This window comes from Stomoxys calcitrans, chromosome 4 (assembly GCF_963082655.1).
Source record: "Stomoxys calcitrans chromosome 4, idStoCalc2.1, whole genome shotgun sequence".
Taxonomy (NCBI): Eukaryota; Metazoa; Arthropoda; class Insecta; order Diptera; family Muscidae; genus Stomoxys; species Stomoxys calcitrans.
In genome coordinates this window covers 73168584-73187596 of record NC_081555.1, presented here as the reverse complement: position 1 = coordinate 73187596, position 19013 = coordinate 73168584, and the positions used below count along the sequence as shown (strand labels likewise).

The following is a 19013-nucleotide window of genomic DNA, read 5'->3' as shown; positions in this document are numbered from 1 at the left end:
GGAGCTCCAGATGCTTGTAACCTCCTCCGGGTTGCAGGGGTAAATGCCGGACTTCGGACTAAGACGGACGACCTATAAAGACAAACATTTTTATTACAGTTTACACGTACACATATAAATATATTTGGGCCAAATAATATTTAAATATACATTGTTCTTACCTGGGGGAGACAAGAAGGGCTATTTGTCCCAACTCAGTTGCAGTGGGTTCCGTTTTAGAAGGAGCCGTAGGCGCTAGGATCAGAGCTCTAATCCGGGTAGGTCCTCAAAACGTTGAATAGGGAGTTTTTGCCCACCGGGCAAATATCATCTTGTCCAACCAGAAAAGAAAGGAGTAATTAAAAAAGAAAATAGAAAAAGGTATGATATGTTTATATTGACAACACGGACGGACAGAACAAACAACGGACGGATACTAATACGCGGACGGATATTAGCGGCAGCCCGGCCGAAGCGGGTGGAAATCCTTACTTCAGCGGAGGAAGATGACTAGACGATGCCAGATCAAAGGCGAAATGGGGACCCCATGGTCGAAACTTTGATTATTGTTATGATATGTATTTTCTGTTGATGCCAATAAAGGCAGTTTTATAATGTTTTTACAAGGCAACAGTATGTGTTCAGCCTAAGGCTGTTTTTGAAAGGTGGTGTGGGAAGGAATGAGTGAAAGGTAAGTGAAGGTAAATCAGCGAAGTTGGGATGCCCAGGATACGTATGAGGGGCATCAAGGTATGGGAACCCAGGGGTTCCTTGGGGGAGGGCTAATGCTTGGCGAAACAGCTGCCAAGCAAGCTTCGCGGTGAGTGTTTGCGTTTGACATCCCCAGTAAGTTCGTGATTCTGTTTCCGGTTTGTGTTTCCTTTTCCTTACATGTTTCGGGCTCGCTTTTTTGTTTGAATCCTTCTGTCTTAAAGTCCGGTATGATTTATGTTTTTGTTTCGTGACAGCGTATGACCCGTGTTGTTGGCAAGAACCTACCCCCCATCCGGCGAGCGATAGCCGCGCTGAAAGCCAGCATACCGGCAAAGCCGACACCGGGCAAATATCAGCTCAGAGTATGAACCGTGCACGTAACACCATAAAGCCAAATGAAATTAAAATTTCATTTGGTACGAGCTTTAAAATTGATCGTCCCTTTCAGCAGAATCATACATTGGCTCCTAACCAACACAAGCATGCGAGTTGTCGATTGGAACCCAGCCTAGTGGATTCGCTAGGTTATAGATAAATAAATCGCTTTTCTGGCTGAATGCTTTATACTTTAACGGTACGCAGCCATAATGCATAAACTGCCTATAGTTTATACGGCACATCATGATCGTATTTATCTTATATAGTGGCTGATTACAGCTTTTGCCAAAACTCGCTTTTCTAAATTTCAAGTGAGGTTGGGTTAGGTTTAAGTGGCAGACTGCCATCAGACTTAGAAGGATGATGCCTTCTCGTTCCTACCGTTGAACCATCCAGACCGCATAAAAAGCCCAATAACTTGCGAATGTTCACATCCGCTAAAACAGATAGGTTCTTAAAGAAATGAGAAGTTAAAGTGGAACTCCTTCTAACTGCTAGTGAGGGACACACACACGAAAGGTGTTCTATAGTCTCTTTTTCTTCGATGTCCTCACAGCTTCTGCAAAAGTCGTTGCTGGCAACCTTCAGTCTGTCAGCATGTTTTGCGATTAGACAGTTACCTGTCATGACGGACACAATGACTAAGATGTCTATCCAATGACAGAAAACAGTAGACCTCTTCAAGTCCAGATGGGGTCACATAGTTTTGGAATGCTCACAGCCCTCTCTTTGTGACCATCCATCATTCGTTGCCCTTCAGGCCTGGTCCTGAAAACATAGCTTACATGTCGCTAGAGGCATACCCACAGATTCCAGTATCCCTGGAATGTGTAATGTAGTTCCTAATCACGCAAGCTCTTCCGCTTTGCGATTCCCTGTGATATCTTTGTGGCCCATCACCCAGAACAGGTGAATTTTGAACTGTTCAGCCATTTCGTTGAGAGATCTGCGATAGTTGAGGACGGACTTAATGGCTGCCTGGCTATCTGAGAAGATATTTATGCCAATCGTCGTAATGACATTATATCTTAGATATTCCACCACTTCTTTAATTGCAAAGATCTCTGCTTGATACACACTGCAGTGGTCAGGTAACCTTTTCGATATGATTAGTTCTAGATGTTTAGAGTACACGCCAAAGCCCACCTGGCCGATAAGTTTCGAACCATCCGTATATACATAAGTCTATGTAACTTCTATTACCAGGGATATTGTTATTGTTGTAGCAGTGTGTTATACACCGAAGCAGCAGCCCTTGCCGATGAAGGATTCCATCAGATCAATCCGGTACGTACAACTGGCTGCCATGGGATTGACCAGGGATATTGTAGTTCCAATGGGTTCAATCAGGAATAGTGGTAGAGTAATTTGTATCAAAAAGCGGTTCAGCTAGGGCGTAATCCACACTGCCTGAAACATCGGATATTGTATCAAGTATAACACAGTGTCCGTAACCGCCACATGACCAATGAGAAAGCTTCCTTAACCTCACGGCAGTGGTCGCTGCAATTTGGGTAGCCACAATGTCCAGAGGATGTCCATAAGATGTAGCATTAAATTCAGTGCATCAGATGGTGTCGTCCTCAGAGCGGCTGTGATGCACAAACAAGCCATCCTTTGGATCCTGTTAAGTATTGAGCAGTAGGTGGATTTTTAAAGCGCCGTCCACCAGACCACAACACTATATGACATATATCAATCCCATGGCAGCCGGTTGTACGTACCGGATTGACCCGATGGACTTCGTCATCGGCAAGGGCTGCCGCCTCAGTGTATAACTCACGGCTACAACAACAACACCAACTATATGACATTGTAGGTCTGACAACTGCGGTATATACCCAATGCATGACACGCGGTCTAAACCCCCAACATTTGCCAATAGCTCTCTTGCAAGTGTATAGGGCAAGAGTGGCCTTTCTTGCCCTTTCCAAAATGTTGGATTTGAAGTTCAGTTTCGAGTAATAAATACGGCTTTTATGAGCTCTACATCCTAAATAGGCAAATCGGTCTATATGACAGCTATATGTAAATATGGCCCGATATGCCATATTCGGGTCGGATATCGTTGGGCCTAATAAAACTTACTGCTTCGACTTTCCGCGAAATAGGGTAATAAATGCGGATTTTATGAGCTTAAGACCCTAAATCGCCAGATCGAACATCGTTAAATTGTCTTAGAATTTTACGACGACCAGAAATATATACTTTGTATGGTCGGAAATGGATATTTCGATGGGTCGAAAACGGAATGACTAAATGATAATACCTCTTTCCTACTATGGTAAAAACTCGTTTATCATGGGAACAAAACACAAGTTTGTTTTTTTAGGGCATATCTTTGCGTATATTTTTAAAAACGTTTCTCCATTAGGTAGATATAATCATTGGTATTTTTTATTTTATTCATTATTTAGTACATATAAAACATAAATGTCTGTATAGTTAAGGAAATAAAACTTTGTGAATTGAAATGAAACTTGACAAAATATGTGTTCGATTCATTAGATAGCTCAAATCTAATGAAATTGCATTACGAATTAGAGAAAAATATACTATGACCAGATACGAAAAAAAAGAATTGCTATGTACTACATACATTCCACATTTAAATCTGTAACTACGGTAACCAAAGATGTAAATTTCCAATTGTAAAATACAAAAAAAAAACAGATTAACTAAAAATATCAGAAAAGTAATGCTTTTCCTCTTACAACATATATTACTGCCTAAAAAATATACATGAACTTATATATATTAAAAATAATAATAAGAGTTACATATAGAAAGTGGTTAGTTGGTTTATCGATATTTTGTTTTTAGTTAAAACTTTAAATTATTTCAAAAAGAAAAACAATTAACAAATCAACAACAAGATGATTTTTCTGCTTCAGCCACAACCAAGTTAAAATCGTGACTATTTGGCCTTGCGAACCCGGTCTTTATACCATCCCAACCATCCTCAACTTTATATTCACCGGATCGTATGCGGGCATAGACTTCTTGAGTGACCATACGAAATGCTTCCTCGACATTCAACCCAGTTCGGGCTGAAGTCTCAACAAAATGCAATCCATTTTGTTTTGCAAACTCCTGCGCTTCTTCAAACGACACTTCGCGTTGACCGCCAGCATTGACAAGATCCAATTTACATCCGACCAATGCAAAAACCGGACGATGTGGTTCGATATGTCTTTGGGCTTCCATCATCCAGAGTGGTATATGTTCAAAGCTTGCATGATTTGATATATCATATACGAGTAAGACACCAACTGAGTTGCGATAATACGATTTAGTTATAGAACGAAAACGCTCTTGCCCAGCTGTATCCCATAACTGCAGTTTAATCTGTGTGCCATCTTTCATCTCGATCAAGCGGGCAAAAAAGTCCACACCAACTGTGGGATCGGAAAGCTGAAAGAAAAAAAATTTAAGATAATTATGGTTATTATATTTATTTTTTTATTTATTTGTTTATTATGCAATTATAAGCCACAAGTGGCCGATTAACAATCACATTATTCAGCATGTATAACAACTACTCATAAAAAAAATAAATTAACATATACATCATTTAATTCTAATCTTAATAATAAACTATATCATGGTTTAGCAAAAATAACGAAAATATTATTTCCCAGCGTCAGGATACTACTAAAAACGCCATATGGATTAGGCATATGTAAGTGTAAAGTTAATAACAAATATATCAGGTCTGTGTGTTAATAATAAAATATTCAAGAAGCTTTTCCCGGTAGTTAGGCAAAGACATATTAAACAACGTCAGTGCATCCGGCAGAATATTAAAAAGGCATGCCACTTTCATCTGAAATGATTTATCCATGTGTTGTGACAATCGCGGAATATTTAAATGTGTTGAACGGGTAGATCGTGAAAAATGAAACAATCGAAGAAGAAACTGTGGACATTGAAATTTACAAATTTTATAAAAAATAGAAGGCACTTTTAGTTCACATAATCCACAAAGGAGCAGCTTAAAAAACTTTGAACATAAGGCGAAATATGAGAAAACGATTAACGGAAAATAGATAACTCAAAGCACTATTAAAGGCTTTGTGCACCCTGTCCATACTCTGGGCCGATGTACCAAAATGAACCTCTAAACAGTAGATTGGGCATCATGAGAGCATGAACCAGTTTAATCTTCATAGACCTTGGTAGCAATAGATCGCAATTATGTAGGCGGGGTTAAGTTCATATGTACGCGATGCAACCTGCTCTATGTGAGGACCAAAATCCAACTTCTCTTCTAATATGACACCTAAGCATTCCAGTTGATCTACCAATTGTATAGGAATGCAATTATAGGAAATATCGAAAGATGTTGGTTGAGAAGAAAATATCATGGCCATCGTCTTCTCAGGATTAACAATTCATTTATTCCGTGCCATCCAATCCTGTAAAATGTGCATGGTGTCATGTATCTTATGTTGCATCACATCCATGGAACTATGCTCTCCTGTAAATAAAATTTGCATATCATCAGCAAATAAATACATAGAACAATAATCACCAATACTACTTGAAAACAGATCATTTACATACAAAATGAAGAGCATTGGCCCTAAGACGGAGCCCTGGGGAAATCCACTTCCAACGGGAAGGATTCCAGACGTTTCGTATTGTACACAAACGGACTGATGCCTGTCCGTGGATAGGACAATAAGTTGACAAGCATTCAACCCAATACCATAAAGGTCACTCAGCTTTTGAAGAAGAATGGAATAATCCATCCTGTCGAATGCTTTCTTTAAATCCATGGACAGTAGAATAGAGCTTTTTGTCATTTAAATTGCCTCTAATTAAATCAGTCAATCCAAGTAGTAAACCCGTTGTATTTCTATTGTTATGAAATCCACATTGATAATCGCTTAGCGTAAGGTAGGATTCAAGATGGGTTAATAATTGACGTTTAAGGACATGCTCGACAGTTTTCGATAGAATCGTCCAAATCGATGTTGGTCTTAAGTTAACCAAAAATATAACAGTTGGCTTCTTCCGTAGGGGAATATTTTCGCAAACTTCCATTCGGAAGGAAGGAAGTCGACGTTATTATAATTGAGTTAACCAAACGCAAAAAATAAGTAGCGATATGCGGAAAAGCCAGATTAAGAAATTTTAGAGAAAACCTATCATCTCCAGCGGCATTGGATTTAATTAAAGAAAATAAATGCACCAAAAATGTATAAAATTTTCATTTGTTAATTTTGCGTTTATTTGTTTAGCAGTCAAATACAATATAGTTGGTTGCAATATGACTTTGGACATTATAGCAGGACTAATTTCAGCGACCACTGTCCTTAGGTTAGGGGAACTTTCTTTTTGGCCAATCAGTTATAAACTACGGAATATGTTTTATCCTTGATATAATACTCAATATCCCTGTCCTCGCTACCATCTCATGAAGGGATAACCACGGATGAAATTTTATTTCTGATGTTCTCGCCAGGTGTATACAGGGTAGCTGACACGAAGTGTTACCAGTTCAAAATTTAAATTTTTTTAATGAAAATTTTTTTATTGTTTTAAATGACAAAAAAAAGTATGGAAGTAATCTAAAACTCAGAATTCATTCACTTTACTCGACATGACCAACATTTGCCATTAATATTGTTATGAATCGGCCACCAAGTGATGAACTTGGTGTGACGGAGGCTACCGTAGCGCAGAGGTTAGCATGTTCACCTATGACGCCGAATGCCTGGGTTTGATCAGTTTGGTGGTTTTCCCCTCCTAATGCTGGCGACATTTGTGAAGTACTGTACCATTTGGTATGGCAGCCATGTATAAACTTCTTCACAAAGACGTGCCGCACTGCGGCACACTGTTCAGCCTCGGTTATAAAAAGGAGACCCCTTATCACTGATATGTGAGAAGTTTGCCCCTGTTCCTTAATGGAATGCTCATGAGCAAATTTGCATTTGCAAACTTGGTGTGACGACAAGGGTTGGTAGTTTTAAAGCTCTTTTGCCCATTTTATATGCCCTTTCTTTACCAAGTGGGTAAATGAATGTGAGGTAATCAAGAGAACTGAAACATCAGCAAGACCGCACAAAAAGAGGTAGTCGTCAAAATGTCCTCTCTTGTTTTCATATGTGGTTTTTCAGCACTGAAACTATCTGTGAACATTAACGTTCTAGATAATTTTTGAGTAAAGAAAACTTGAAGCTGGAGGTTTTGCTGTAAAAATACTTGTTCCATCATTGCCTCAGAAACTGTCTCATGGTCTCTACTAGAAATTTAACTACACCGAATGAAGTGCGCGTTCCATCAAAAGAACCATCTGTAAATAGGATTTGATGCGGGGAATATTCGGTTTTTTCCCCGTCAACAATACTCTGTCGCTGTTGGGTTTTTCTTTTATTTACTCAAACTCAAATCTAGTTTTATTTAATTTTTGGCTCAGGCAAAATCTACGATATTTGAGCTCGTCTCGAAAGAGAAACAAACAAAAATCGAAAAATTTAATGATCTCGCCCTAACAGGCAAAAACTTGAAAATGAAAAAAATCGGCAGAACCCGACCGAGATTCGAAACTGGGCACACGGACAAAAGTACAGCTAAAAAACAAGGTTGTCGAGCGTGGTTAATGTGGAATTTGTATCATAGAGGCGTTTTCGCAACTAATACGATTTAAATACAACATACCAACACACGGTCCTTGAAGTCATCACACCTAATATGGTTGAAAAGGTCTTCTAACCAAAGACGAAATGCGTCCCATAGTGGTTGGTGTGTGTTGCAAACAAAAATTGTAAAAATTTAATGATCTTCGCCTTAACAGGCAAAAAACTTGAGAAATCACCGTTTTGTTAGTGCAGTGCATGCAGGAACGTGAAAAATGATATTGCTGGCGCTGACAAAGATGCCTGGTGAAAATATTTTTATACAAGATAAATTTGGTGAGAAATGAATTCCACCTCTTGTTTCTGTGCAAATAATATTTTCTTTTTCTACCCTGAATAAAATTATAGGAAGAAATTTAATATGTGTCAACTGCAGCGATTTTGTAGAAATTAGTTATCATCACTATTGCTAAGAAGACAACATACAGCATTAGAGCTCGACTCGTACCCGCATTTTGGTAAGCAATAGAATAAAAAAAGTTATTCCGTTAATTTACTGATCTTTTATTTAACTTTGTTGCATGAACTTTTTAAATTGAAATGCGAACTATTGGGTTGCCCAAAAAGTAAATGCGGATTTTTTAAAAGAAAGTAAATGCATTTTTAATTAAACTTAGAATGAACTTTAATCAAATATACTTTTTTTACACTTTTTTTCTAAAGCAAGCTAAAAGTAACAGCTGATAACAGACAGAAGAAAGAATGCAATTATAGAGCCACAAGCTGTGAAAAAATTTGTCAACGCCGACTATATGAAAAATTCGCAATTAATTTTTGGGCAACCAAACATTTTGTGCAGCTATGGAATATATTAACGCAGATGTTTTCACAAAGGATTTATACTAATAACTACAGCCTGACGGACACTTTTTTGGTAAGTATTAGATTACAAATTAAACCATGTATCTATATTTAACACTTAAATTTCTTTTCAATGGTTTTTCTCTGAATCAAAAAAAATATTGTGGATATGACGTAACGGAACTTCTATGAAAATTAATATGGTGCTTTACTCTTTGCGGATTTTTTACAACTGGGAATTTCTCCAAAGTGTGAATGTTTTTATTTGAATCATTAATACAGGGTGGCTGATGAAAGCCGCTACCAAAAAAAATGTAATAACTTTTTTTCTATTTAATAATAATAATTTAATAATTAATTTAATTAATTAATTAATTAATTTAATTAATAATAATTTAATAATTAATTTAATAATTTAATTTAACATGAATAAAAGAAAAATGTATTCCATACACCGAAAAAAAAATGTAGCAATATTCATCATTGTAGCAATATTCATCATATTCATCAGCCACCCTGTATGTATGAAATACATATTCGCAAAGTGTATATATGAGAATATTAATAAACAAAAAACAAGACTAGTGTTAAATGAATAAAAACAAAATTTCATTTTGAAAATGAATAGTGTATCTGCAATTATTTAAATTAATTATTTCGAGCGGATTAGTTAAAACTAGACGGAATAGAAGTAGAAATTTTGCAATAATTACAGATGTTTTAACACAGAGGAAAATTTAAAACATTTTATTCCATAAATTTTTTTAAGTTCATTTAAAAATGTAATACACAATGGTTCATCATATGTACCGAATAAAGAATAGTTTGTTTCCATTTAGTTAATATTTAACCATCACGAATTTCATATAAAGTAATTATTTTTTACATATATTGGGTTGCCCAAAAAGTAATTGCGGATTTTTCATATAGTCGGCGTTGACAAATTTTTTCACAGCTTGTGACTCTGTAATTGCATTCTTCTTCTGTCAGTTATCAGCTGTTACTTTTAGCTTGCTTTAGAAAAAAAGTGTAAAAAAGTATATTTGATTAAAGTTCATTCTAAGCTTTGGTAAAAATGCATTTACTTTCTTTTAAAAAATCCGCAATTACTTTTTGGGCAACCCAATACATTAACTAAAAACAAATAAAAATATCTTTAGCGCAATATGAAGTTCAACTTTATTCGAAAGTATTTTATTTTAACTCAACCATGAGTTCACTTTTTTTGAATGTTCCACAAATTACTCTTAAAATAGTTCGCCTCTAAAGACTGTGGAATCAAAAGTTCATGGATCTTGGCTACTTGTCAGTCCAAACTACAGACCACATATATCTTTTATGGCCAATAAAGCTTATGGGTTTTTACAATTCGTTAAGTGAGGTAAGAGTTTGTGGATCCAATCGTTACGAGAAACCTATAGACATCCCTGCTATTTAACTAAATTGCTGTACCCGCATTTTGGTAAGCATTAGAATAAAAAAAAATATTCCGTTAATTTACTGGTCTTTTATTTAACTTTGTTGCATGAACTTTTTAAATTGAAATGCGAACTACATTTTGTGCAGCAATGGAATATATTAACGCAGATGTTTTCACAAAGGATTTATACTAATAACTACAGCCTGAAGGACACCTTTTTTTGTAAGTATTAGATTACAAATAAAACCATGTATCTATATTTAACACTTAAATTGTATACCATGAGAATTCACATACTCTAATTAAACGATTTTTAAATCTTGTTGTATGTGAAATCATAAATAAATGAAAATGAAATGTACGACCGATTTTGGTATTCGGTTCAATAATATGGAGCCCTTATTATCAAATCCACTGCAATTCAATTCTGTCACAAAACAAGAATATATAGTCTAATAAAAACTTAAGCAGAGATCAATAGAAGTCTTGAAGGTGCCAGATTGGGTATTCTCGCAACATCGATGTGGCCAGCAAGATATATATAAAGCAATGGCACAACGCAACACGAGTGAGTCTTATCTGAGAACGCGTATTATAAACGTATCAACGTCAATCATCAATCATAGCTAAGTAAAATAATTGCAAACGAATTGTGACTCAATTGCAAGTAAAACGTCTACGGTAAAAACGTAACAACTGGAGTCAGAAGTGAAATTACGAAATAAACTTCTACAATGAAATTTGCCGATCTACGTGCGGAAGAAGTTGAGTTAAATAGAGCTAGCAACTACCGGCAATAAAGCGGAACTACAAAGACGGTTGTTAGGGGAATTTGAGCGCCGTAAAATTGACATCAACGAATATGAGTTCGACAGTAAGGATGATCTCAAGGTATCGATAAGCGGTAATGTTAGCGGCGAGAAAGTTTCGAAAGTAGCTCCAAGTGATGTGAATTTTGCAGCAATGCTAGCCGACATTAGCAAAATGATAGAAGATGGAAGACAATTCTAGAATGGTGGAAGGCCAAATTGAGGAACCGGATAAGCAAATCTTTACTTATGACAAGAAGCTTCTGTATATCGAGAAGAAAATTTCGGAACTGGAACACAAAGGTTGTCCATGTGCGTTATCGACAGCGCCACTAAAATTCGAAACTCCAACGTTTGATGGATCAATAGCATTTGATGTACTTTAGTCCCAGTTCGAGATTCTCGCCTTCCGTTATTCATGGAATGACAGCGGCAAGCAATTAAACTGCTGCTGGCAATAAAGGAAAGTGCTACTGAGGTAATACAAAGTATTCCAGCTGTCGTTAGAAACAACTATAGCGAAATTATGGGTGCAGTTCAACGCGATACGGTGGAAAAAACAAGCACGACATCTACAGGATGGAATTGAGAGGACAAGTGCAGAAATAAAACGAGACGCAACAGAGGTAGAGCGATTGGTGTAACTGTAGTACGCAGGAGAAAGTCATCCATTGGTGTACCGTATGGAGATCCAGACTTTCGCCAACGGTATCCGGAACCCAGAAATTATGCTTCGCAAAAAGCTACGTTCGCGGAAACTGTGTCATTTATTCTTAAGCAAAAAACGGCGAGAATAATTACGAAGCCCCAGATTTACCAAGTGCGTAAATTAGAGACCGAGTACTAGGAATCGAAAACTGTTATCGAGTTGGTGAAGTACGCAATAAAGCAGGCGATGAAAGAAATGAAACGAGAATCATGTAAAATGTTTCAATTGTGAAAAACTTGGACACTTTGTCCGAGAATGTAGAGCGAAACGCAAACGTTCCAGATAAGCATCGCCACATCCAACACAGAGATGTGAAAGAGTGACTGAAAATTCTTCACAAGAATCGCCTAACTAGTCCAGCAGTGACCTAGATTCAATGGATAATGGCTCCAGAATCTCCGGGGCCATAGTTCAACAGTAAAACAACAAATTAACTACATCCGGTTAAATCAATGGCGACAGGCGTATCTTAACGTTGGATACGGTGCATCCAAAATACCCATTAGGTCACATTAGGTAAAAGGAAGGATATCTCCATTAAATGGAGTGAGAATGCGTACGGCCATGGGGGATCACGCAACAGTCATAGGAAAGTTTGTTTTGGAGTTGACTATCGCCAATAGATCCGTTAAATATGATTATATAGTAGCCGATATCGTGTGATGGTGGTTCAACATCGAAATATCGCTAAATGAGGGTTATGGGGAGAATGTCGCTATTAGACGTCTTATTACGTAAGCCAACCAATCAGAAGGTTGCCAATGAATGAAGATTGTAAAAAAAAAAAAACAAATCGGCGAATGAAGCAGACGATACGGGATTACAGCATCCGCAATCCGACACCATGATGAAAAGTTTTGCTCGTAATCCGGAAGAACATCTCCAAAGAGTGGGGGAAAGCGGCCAAAAAGATCGGGTTGTGAACATATCAACATTTGTGTTGCCATATAGATCGGCCGTACACAATTCAACACCCCAGACACAGGTTTTGTTCGAAAGCGAGTTGAAGTAATCTAGTGATTTGGTAAGAGGTTTCAAACCAGATAGCGATGCAAACTATGGAAAGGAAGGTCGAAACACTTCAATACGCATTCGAATAAAAACGGCAAGGAAAAACGCGTGTACGCGTAAAAATCGACGCAGTTACTAGATTGGGTATTCTGGAAATATCGATGGGGCCAGCAAAGGGTATATAAGGCAGTGGCACAACGCAACTTATTTGAGAAAGCGTATTGTAAACGTTTCAGCAAACAGCAGTTAGCGAGTTGTGAAGCAATTAAATAACGTAATTGTAAACGAATTGTGTTTCAATGAAAACGAATGAATACTCGGATCAAATTGCCCAAGTTGAAAAGACGGCGTAGACCGCTTAACCTCCATTTTATATTATATATACTAAATGGAAAGATGAAGACCGAGTTACCATAGGAGCACATTTACTTAAACGTTACTTAGCGTATTGAAACAAAACTTAAGAATAAGTTACCACAACACAACTTAAACGTTAACATTCGGTAAATCGTTATCGAAAACATATTAGAGAATACTTTTCTACCAATTTCAAAAGATATCATCTTTAATTAAAAACAAGTAAATCCATTGGAAGTTAGGTCGGGCCGAGTCTTGTATACCCTTCACCATGGATCGCATTTGTCAAGTTCTTTACACCGTTTCATTTTATAAACAGAAACTGAAAGGAAAAAGAAACAAACTCCATGGATTTTTTTTTTAATTTTATTAGGAATTTCTTCCGGCATATGCTAAAGAAATAAAATAGGATGATTAGTTTATATGGGAGCAATATCAGCGACGGACTCAGAACATATTTGGCATGGATGTTGAAATTCATAGGAGAAATAATCATAAGATAAGAATTACGCCCTCTAGACCCATTGAGACCATACTTGGCATGGCGATGAAGGGAATACGAGAAATTGTTATGCAAAGTTTCAACCAAATCGCTTTAGAATTCCGCCCCCTAGGGGCTCAAAAAGTACAATCGAGAGATCGGTTTATATGGGTGTTATAACTAAACTTGGACCGATTAAGCGCATTTACCCCGACACGAGATAACTACGAAAACCAAAAAATTTGGTACTCTCAGTTCCGACCTTTGTGGTGTTTATTGCTTTTACGAGAAGCTTAGTTGCGAGCTACCGGTCGCGTTGCGTTTAGTGGAATGTTACATACGGAGCAGCTGAAACGGCAGACACGGACAATCAGCGGTATCGAGCGGAGCGGACCTCTCAGTGAGAGGTCGGGAGGCAGTGGATCTTGTACAAATACTGAGTGCCTATGATGCTCGCTCCCACAATTCAGAATAAACTGCAATTCTTATTGCTACAATACGTACTTATTTGCTCTGACACAACGTTCTTGCTCTGGCACAACTTTCCGTCGAACATTCAAAGCATGAACACCTTTACAACATTCAGAAAAGAGCTGTTTACATTTTTTCAATGACTTTGAAGTTTATGATATCATAAACGGATGGATCAAAGCTACAGGCCAGAGTTGGCGTGGGGTCTACATTGAGGATCCAGGGAATGAGATCTGTTTCTGCCTAACCACGTTGTTGTTGTAGCAGTTTGTTGTGTTCTATCTTTCGTCTGCTTGATTCTGTTGATTGTCAAGATCCAGGAAGTCTGCGACTAAGATGGGGTTCGTCCACAGGGATCTGGTACTAAGTCAAGTGGGTCTGGCTGGGCAGTGAAAGAGGTGACGTGTATCGTGTGGTTCCTGGTTACAATCTGGACATACATCTTGCAAGTCGGCATCAGTCCTTGCTCTGTAGTAGTTGAGGCGGCCGCTCTACTCTACTCTGGTTTGCCGGGGATGCTAATTTCTTCAGATGAAACGGGAGGCGGTCGTTCTCCAAGGACTACATTCGCCCTGTACCTATTTACCGCAGCTGCTACCGTGTCTGCATGAATGTTGTCTAGACCTGCTTGATATGCCGCTTGATCTAGAGGTTCTCTCTTGTAGGGCTGAACCTCACGCTCTAAATCATGTAGATCTACTTTAATGCTTCTGGGCGGTGGATATCTATCTACAAGAAAATTATTTGAACAGGTATTGCTTAGACAGCATGTATGTCTTCGCACTGATATGATCTTTGTCTCCTGATAGAGGTGGTCCACATGAAAACTTAGTAGACAGCCCGTCGCAGTTCGAAGGGCGACATTCTGACAAATCTGAATATTATTCCACTGCGTGTCACAAAGCTGACGAGGCCACACTGGCGCTGCATAACTTACCACTGACCGCACAATTGCTTGGTACGTGTTCAACAAGGTTTCTTTGTCTGCACCCCAAGTGCTGCCGGCAAGTGACTTGAGGACCATGTTTCTACTTTTGACTATCGCAAGTTGTTGTGGCATGTCGGGAGAATGAGAATTTTGAGACACTTGATGGTCGGAATAATTTCTCCATCGACCATCACAGTCAGCTCGATATTCACCTCACGCGTATTTGTGGTGAACAATGTGGTTGTAGATTTTGTGGCAGATATCTTCAGATTTCTTGCAGCGAAATATGAGGCAAGTTCGTTGAGGTAAACGTTCAACCTATCGCAGATGTCTACAATGGGAGGGGGGGCTGATGCCATGATCCTACAATCGTCCGATTTCTATGCCGCCTGGAGGGGGTGGAATGGAGGATAGGTAGAGGTTAAACAGTGCCGGAGATATCACCCCTGTTTTACTCTTGCACTTCTTTAAAGGTTTTCCATCCGCAATCCATTTCCGGCATTTCTTTACCCAATTCACTATCTTTTTGCAGTAATGGCATAATGCTTCTTGACTATTCTTACCGTCTGTTATACTCTTTTGGAAATTCCTAAATAGCGATACTCGCATCATAAATTCATCCAATGACTTGTCTTCGTCCTTCGTAAGGATCATCCAGCTTGATAGGAACATTTTGTATGAGGAAGGCAAAATATGCAATATTTTCTCACTAAGTCCTTAATCCATTGTTGAGCTCAACCCACAAACCTCTGAGCTTTGCTATATGAGTTGTAGAATCTTGATCTACTTCCTATGTCAACGAAAATAGCTCCGTGCAAATCTTAAACACAAGTGGCCCATTAATATTCATAAGCGCTCTCCGGGTTTTGTAAGCATTTTCTTTATCCATATTTTAGATTAGGTTGAAAAGAGCATTCAGATATTAATCTGCCCCATGCCACTGGAGACATACACCTAAGCCAGTAATCGGCTAATGTTGCGCTCTAAAAACTAAAAAGTTAACTCGAAAAAGAAAATCTATGTTAGGAATTCCGTGCTACTTACAAAATCTTTAATTGTTTTCCATGCCACGCCCCTGAGTTAGTTTATTTCTGGTATTGTGTCCTCACCTAAGTGCCAGTATCTGTTAGACGCGAAAGCCGGGCAATGACAAAGGAAATGCTCCAACGTCTCATCATCTTCACCGTATGCCCTATACATGCTATCACTTGCCGCACCAATTTTACATAACTGAGCTCGTAGTCCTGTGTGTCCTTCTTACTTTCTTTCAGTAATAGCCTCGTCTTCTCACGATTTGGATCCCCCCATAGGATTTTCACCGTCCTACCGACCGTTTCGCTGTTCCACAGGCTTGCATGCGCATTCATCGCCCACGCTCTTAACTCGGACTGCGTCGTCATCCGTAATCGTGTTGGTTATGATGGTCTACGCTGATGAGTTTGCTTTGCGGAAGAATACGGTCTCCTTTCGATGTTCTCTTGCCACAGCTTCGGTTGCATTATCTGCTAAAGGTCCTGGATTTTCAAACGCTTTCATAAAAGTCCAAAATGCCTCTTACTTTTCTCTTCCATATAGACCAATCTCATACACAGGACAACGGCTTCAAATTCTTCGTAAATTCCTATTACCCTTTCAGCTGTGGTCCTTTTTACGATTAATCCTTGTATTCGAATCTCTAAATTTCAATAGCCTTGCTGCCTAAACAAGAATAGCTGGACAACTAAAATACAGTTTATATAATGCACAAGTACAGCATTAAAGTGTAAACTTATAAAAAGACATCCAACAGTAGGAGTTATGAATGAATTGGAGTTTTAATCGACATATCAATGGTTAAGCGTTGTATGTTCTATACACCATTTTGACTATTTGATTTAGGTACTTAAAAAGGAGTTTCGCCATACGATTGCAGATTTTTTTTTGCCGGTTTTCCTGTTATAGTTTCTATGGTAAATTTTTTCTATGTCGACTTTACGTTGAGTTTTTTGTACCAGTTCCCAATATCTTATTTAAAATAAATTTTGAAAGGTGTTTTAAAAAACAACAAAAAGCAAATGCCATTCTCGGAAAAGGATGTAGAAAACATTTTGCATTTTTTGGTGAGAACCCTATGCCATAAAATTATATTGGGTTGCCCAAAAAGTAATTGCGGATTTTTTAAAAGAAAGTAAATGCATTTTTAATAAAACTTAGAATGAACTTTTTTTACACTTTTTTTCTAAAGCAAACAGCTGATAACTGACAGAAGAAAGAATGCAATTACAGAGTCACAAGCTGTGAAAAAATTTGTCAACGCCGACTATATGAAAAATCCCAATATAAAAAAATCTTTTTGGGCAACCCAATATATAAAAAATACCTGTTTTAACTAATTCAATTTTGCAGAATGAACCGAAGACAATTGGCATCTGGGCCGCTTCAATTCCAAATAAAACTTATTTCAAGGGAGAGTACCAATTTGACATTCACATTTGGGACTATACGATATTGAAGACCAGAATGTGAATTGGGTAAACAAATTTGAAACTTCTAGTTGTCCGTTCACGCTCGCAATTACTAAAGCTGACATGTAATTTGGGCCGACAATGTGGAATTTAAAAGGAAGATCTTAACACAAGGTCCTAATCCGACTTATAATTTTATGGCCAAATGTCCGAGCCCACTTTAATGTAATATTGAGGTTTCAAGAAGGCTGAAGGCAAGACTACAAATATACAAACCAAATAAAAGTAAAATGTATTCCGCAACTACAAGTATGTAATAAGAGCAAATATTCTAATAATGAATAATTTGTATAGTAAATAAGTTTTCTTTATAGATACTGACAACATACTGAAACCCGCGTGTCTTAGTAGGGTAATCTAAAGAAAATGCAAACAAAGAAAATGCCACTGACTAAGGCTATGTAGAATACAAAATGCGTCGCACTGTATGTAAAATTTGCCAATTGAATTGTTATCATTATCAAGTGTTAATCCAAATTACCTGCATGCAACAGCATCCACTTTCACTAATGGATGATGCTGAAATTACATAATTCAAATCAGATCATACGCACGAAAGTGAATGTTCTGTTTTAAATTCAGATCAGAGTACTTGCATGCATTTGTTGCTTTGCCATTTACCACCCACTGTCGTCTCCTCCCTTTTCTTACCTCTGCAAATTTTCCATCTGTGAAAAATTTTAAAAGCGATGATTTGCCCACAGTCGAATCTCCTATCAGTATCAAACGAAACTGGTAATCAAAAATCGGCTCCACCATGACTTTTGCTGCGATAAACACCAGGAAAGTAGTTGGTGTCAATGTACCTTTGGCGATACTAAAATTTTACTCCTTGAATTATTTAGTAATCCAATTTTTGTTTTGTTTCTTGCTGAGCGATTTGTTTTGCGTAGTTTTTTTTCGCAGACAAAAGAAACAACAACCACCTTTCTACAGCGACATTTTAGTTGGAACTTCCTTTTAATATCTTGCAGTAAGTAAAATGAAAACCCGAGTTTCTTTTCTAGCAACAGTGCAGCAGAACGATGCCGTTTCAAACCAATAAAATTTATTTAATTTATTATTATTTGGTGTTCAAAGACGATTCTCGTACAATGAACGAAAGAAGAAGAAAAAACAGCAAGTATCATGAGCAAGTTTGGCAACACATACATCCCCCCGCAACATAATCAAAAACACTATCATGTGTGTGTGTAAAAAATTCCAGGTCGACTTTCAGTAGCTAAAAAGTTTAAAGTCAAAAATCGAATTTTTCATGGCTCAATTATTAAAGGGAGTTACACAACAAATGCACGCACGCATCCAACGGAATAAGTTAAACAATTTTAAACTCGTTTCAGGGCGGAAAAAATATGATTTGAATTGGTTTACTGTTAAACAATTGTTTTGCAGTTCGTATATTAGAAACAATCTTTTCCTAAATCGTATTAAAGAACATTATGGATAATTTCCATCGAAATTAACGTTGGAAATTACATAAATAACCTGATTTTTAAAAATCCGTATGCAGTAAAATTGGCATGGTATGTAACTCAACCCAAAGGACTCATATGGGCGCATTTGATTGCTTAAATGTGTTATTTGACTATATGTTATTGTCTTATGACATGTCACTTTTTATGTATCACTGGTATTTCAAAAGTTGTGAGAACAACAGCAGATTTCTTTATGTTTTTGTCAGAAGGAATAGAGCAGCCCTCTAATCGAAAAAATAGCACTGCTATTTTGAAAAGAGATTTAAATGTGTTAGACTCATTTGTATCACACTATGTGTGCAACGCTATCAACAAGGAGGATTTAGAAA

The 19013-nt window shown here is 37.6% G+C and overlaps 1 protein-coding gene across 1 annotated transcript; it reads right to left on the bottom strand.

Moving 5' to 3' along the window:
- Positions 1-3449: 3449 nt before the first annotated feature.
- On the bottom strand, positions 3450-18333 carry LOC106090656 (ras-related protein Rab-39B). Its single transcript, XM_059367592.1, has 2 exons — positions 17861-18333; positions 3450-4485 (listed from the first exon to the last, which is right to left on the bottom strand). The coding sequence occupies exons 1-2, from the start codon at positions 17966-17968 to the stop codon at positions 3937-3939; spliced, it is 657 nt and encodes a 218-aa protein (XP_059223575.1). The 5' UTR covers positions 17969-18333; the 3' UTR covers positions 3450-3936.
- Positions 18334-19013: the final 680 nt, after the last annotated feature.

Bases quoted from the DNA above. Each gene is read 5' to 3' on its own strand.
- LOC106090656 (XM_059367592.1), bottom strand. From the start codon at position 17,968: ATGGTGGAGCCGATTTTTGATTACCAGTTTCGTTTGATACTGATAGGA. The intron at 4,486-17,860 runs GTAAGAAAAGGG...TTTTTCTTTCAG, and splicing joins CAGATGGAAAATTTGCAGAG to CTTTCCGATCCCACAGTTGG.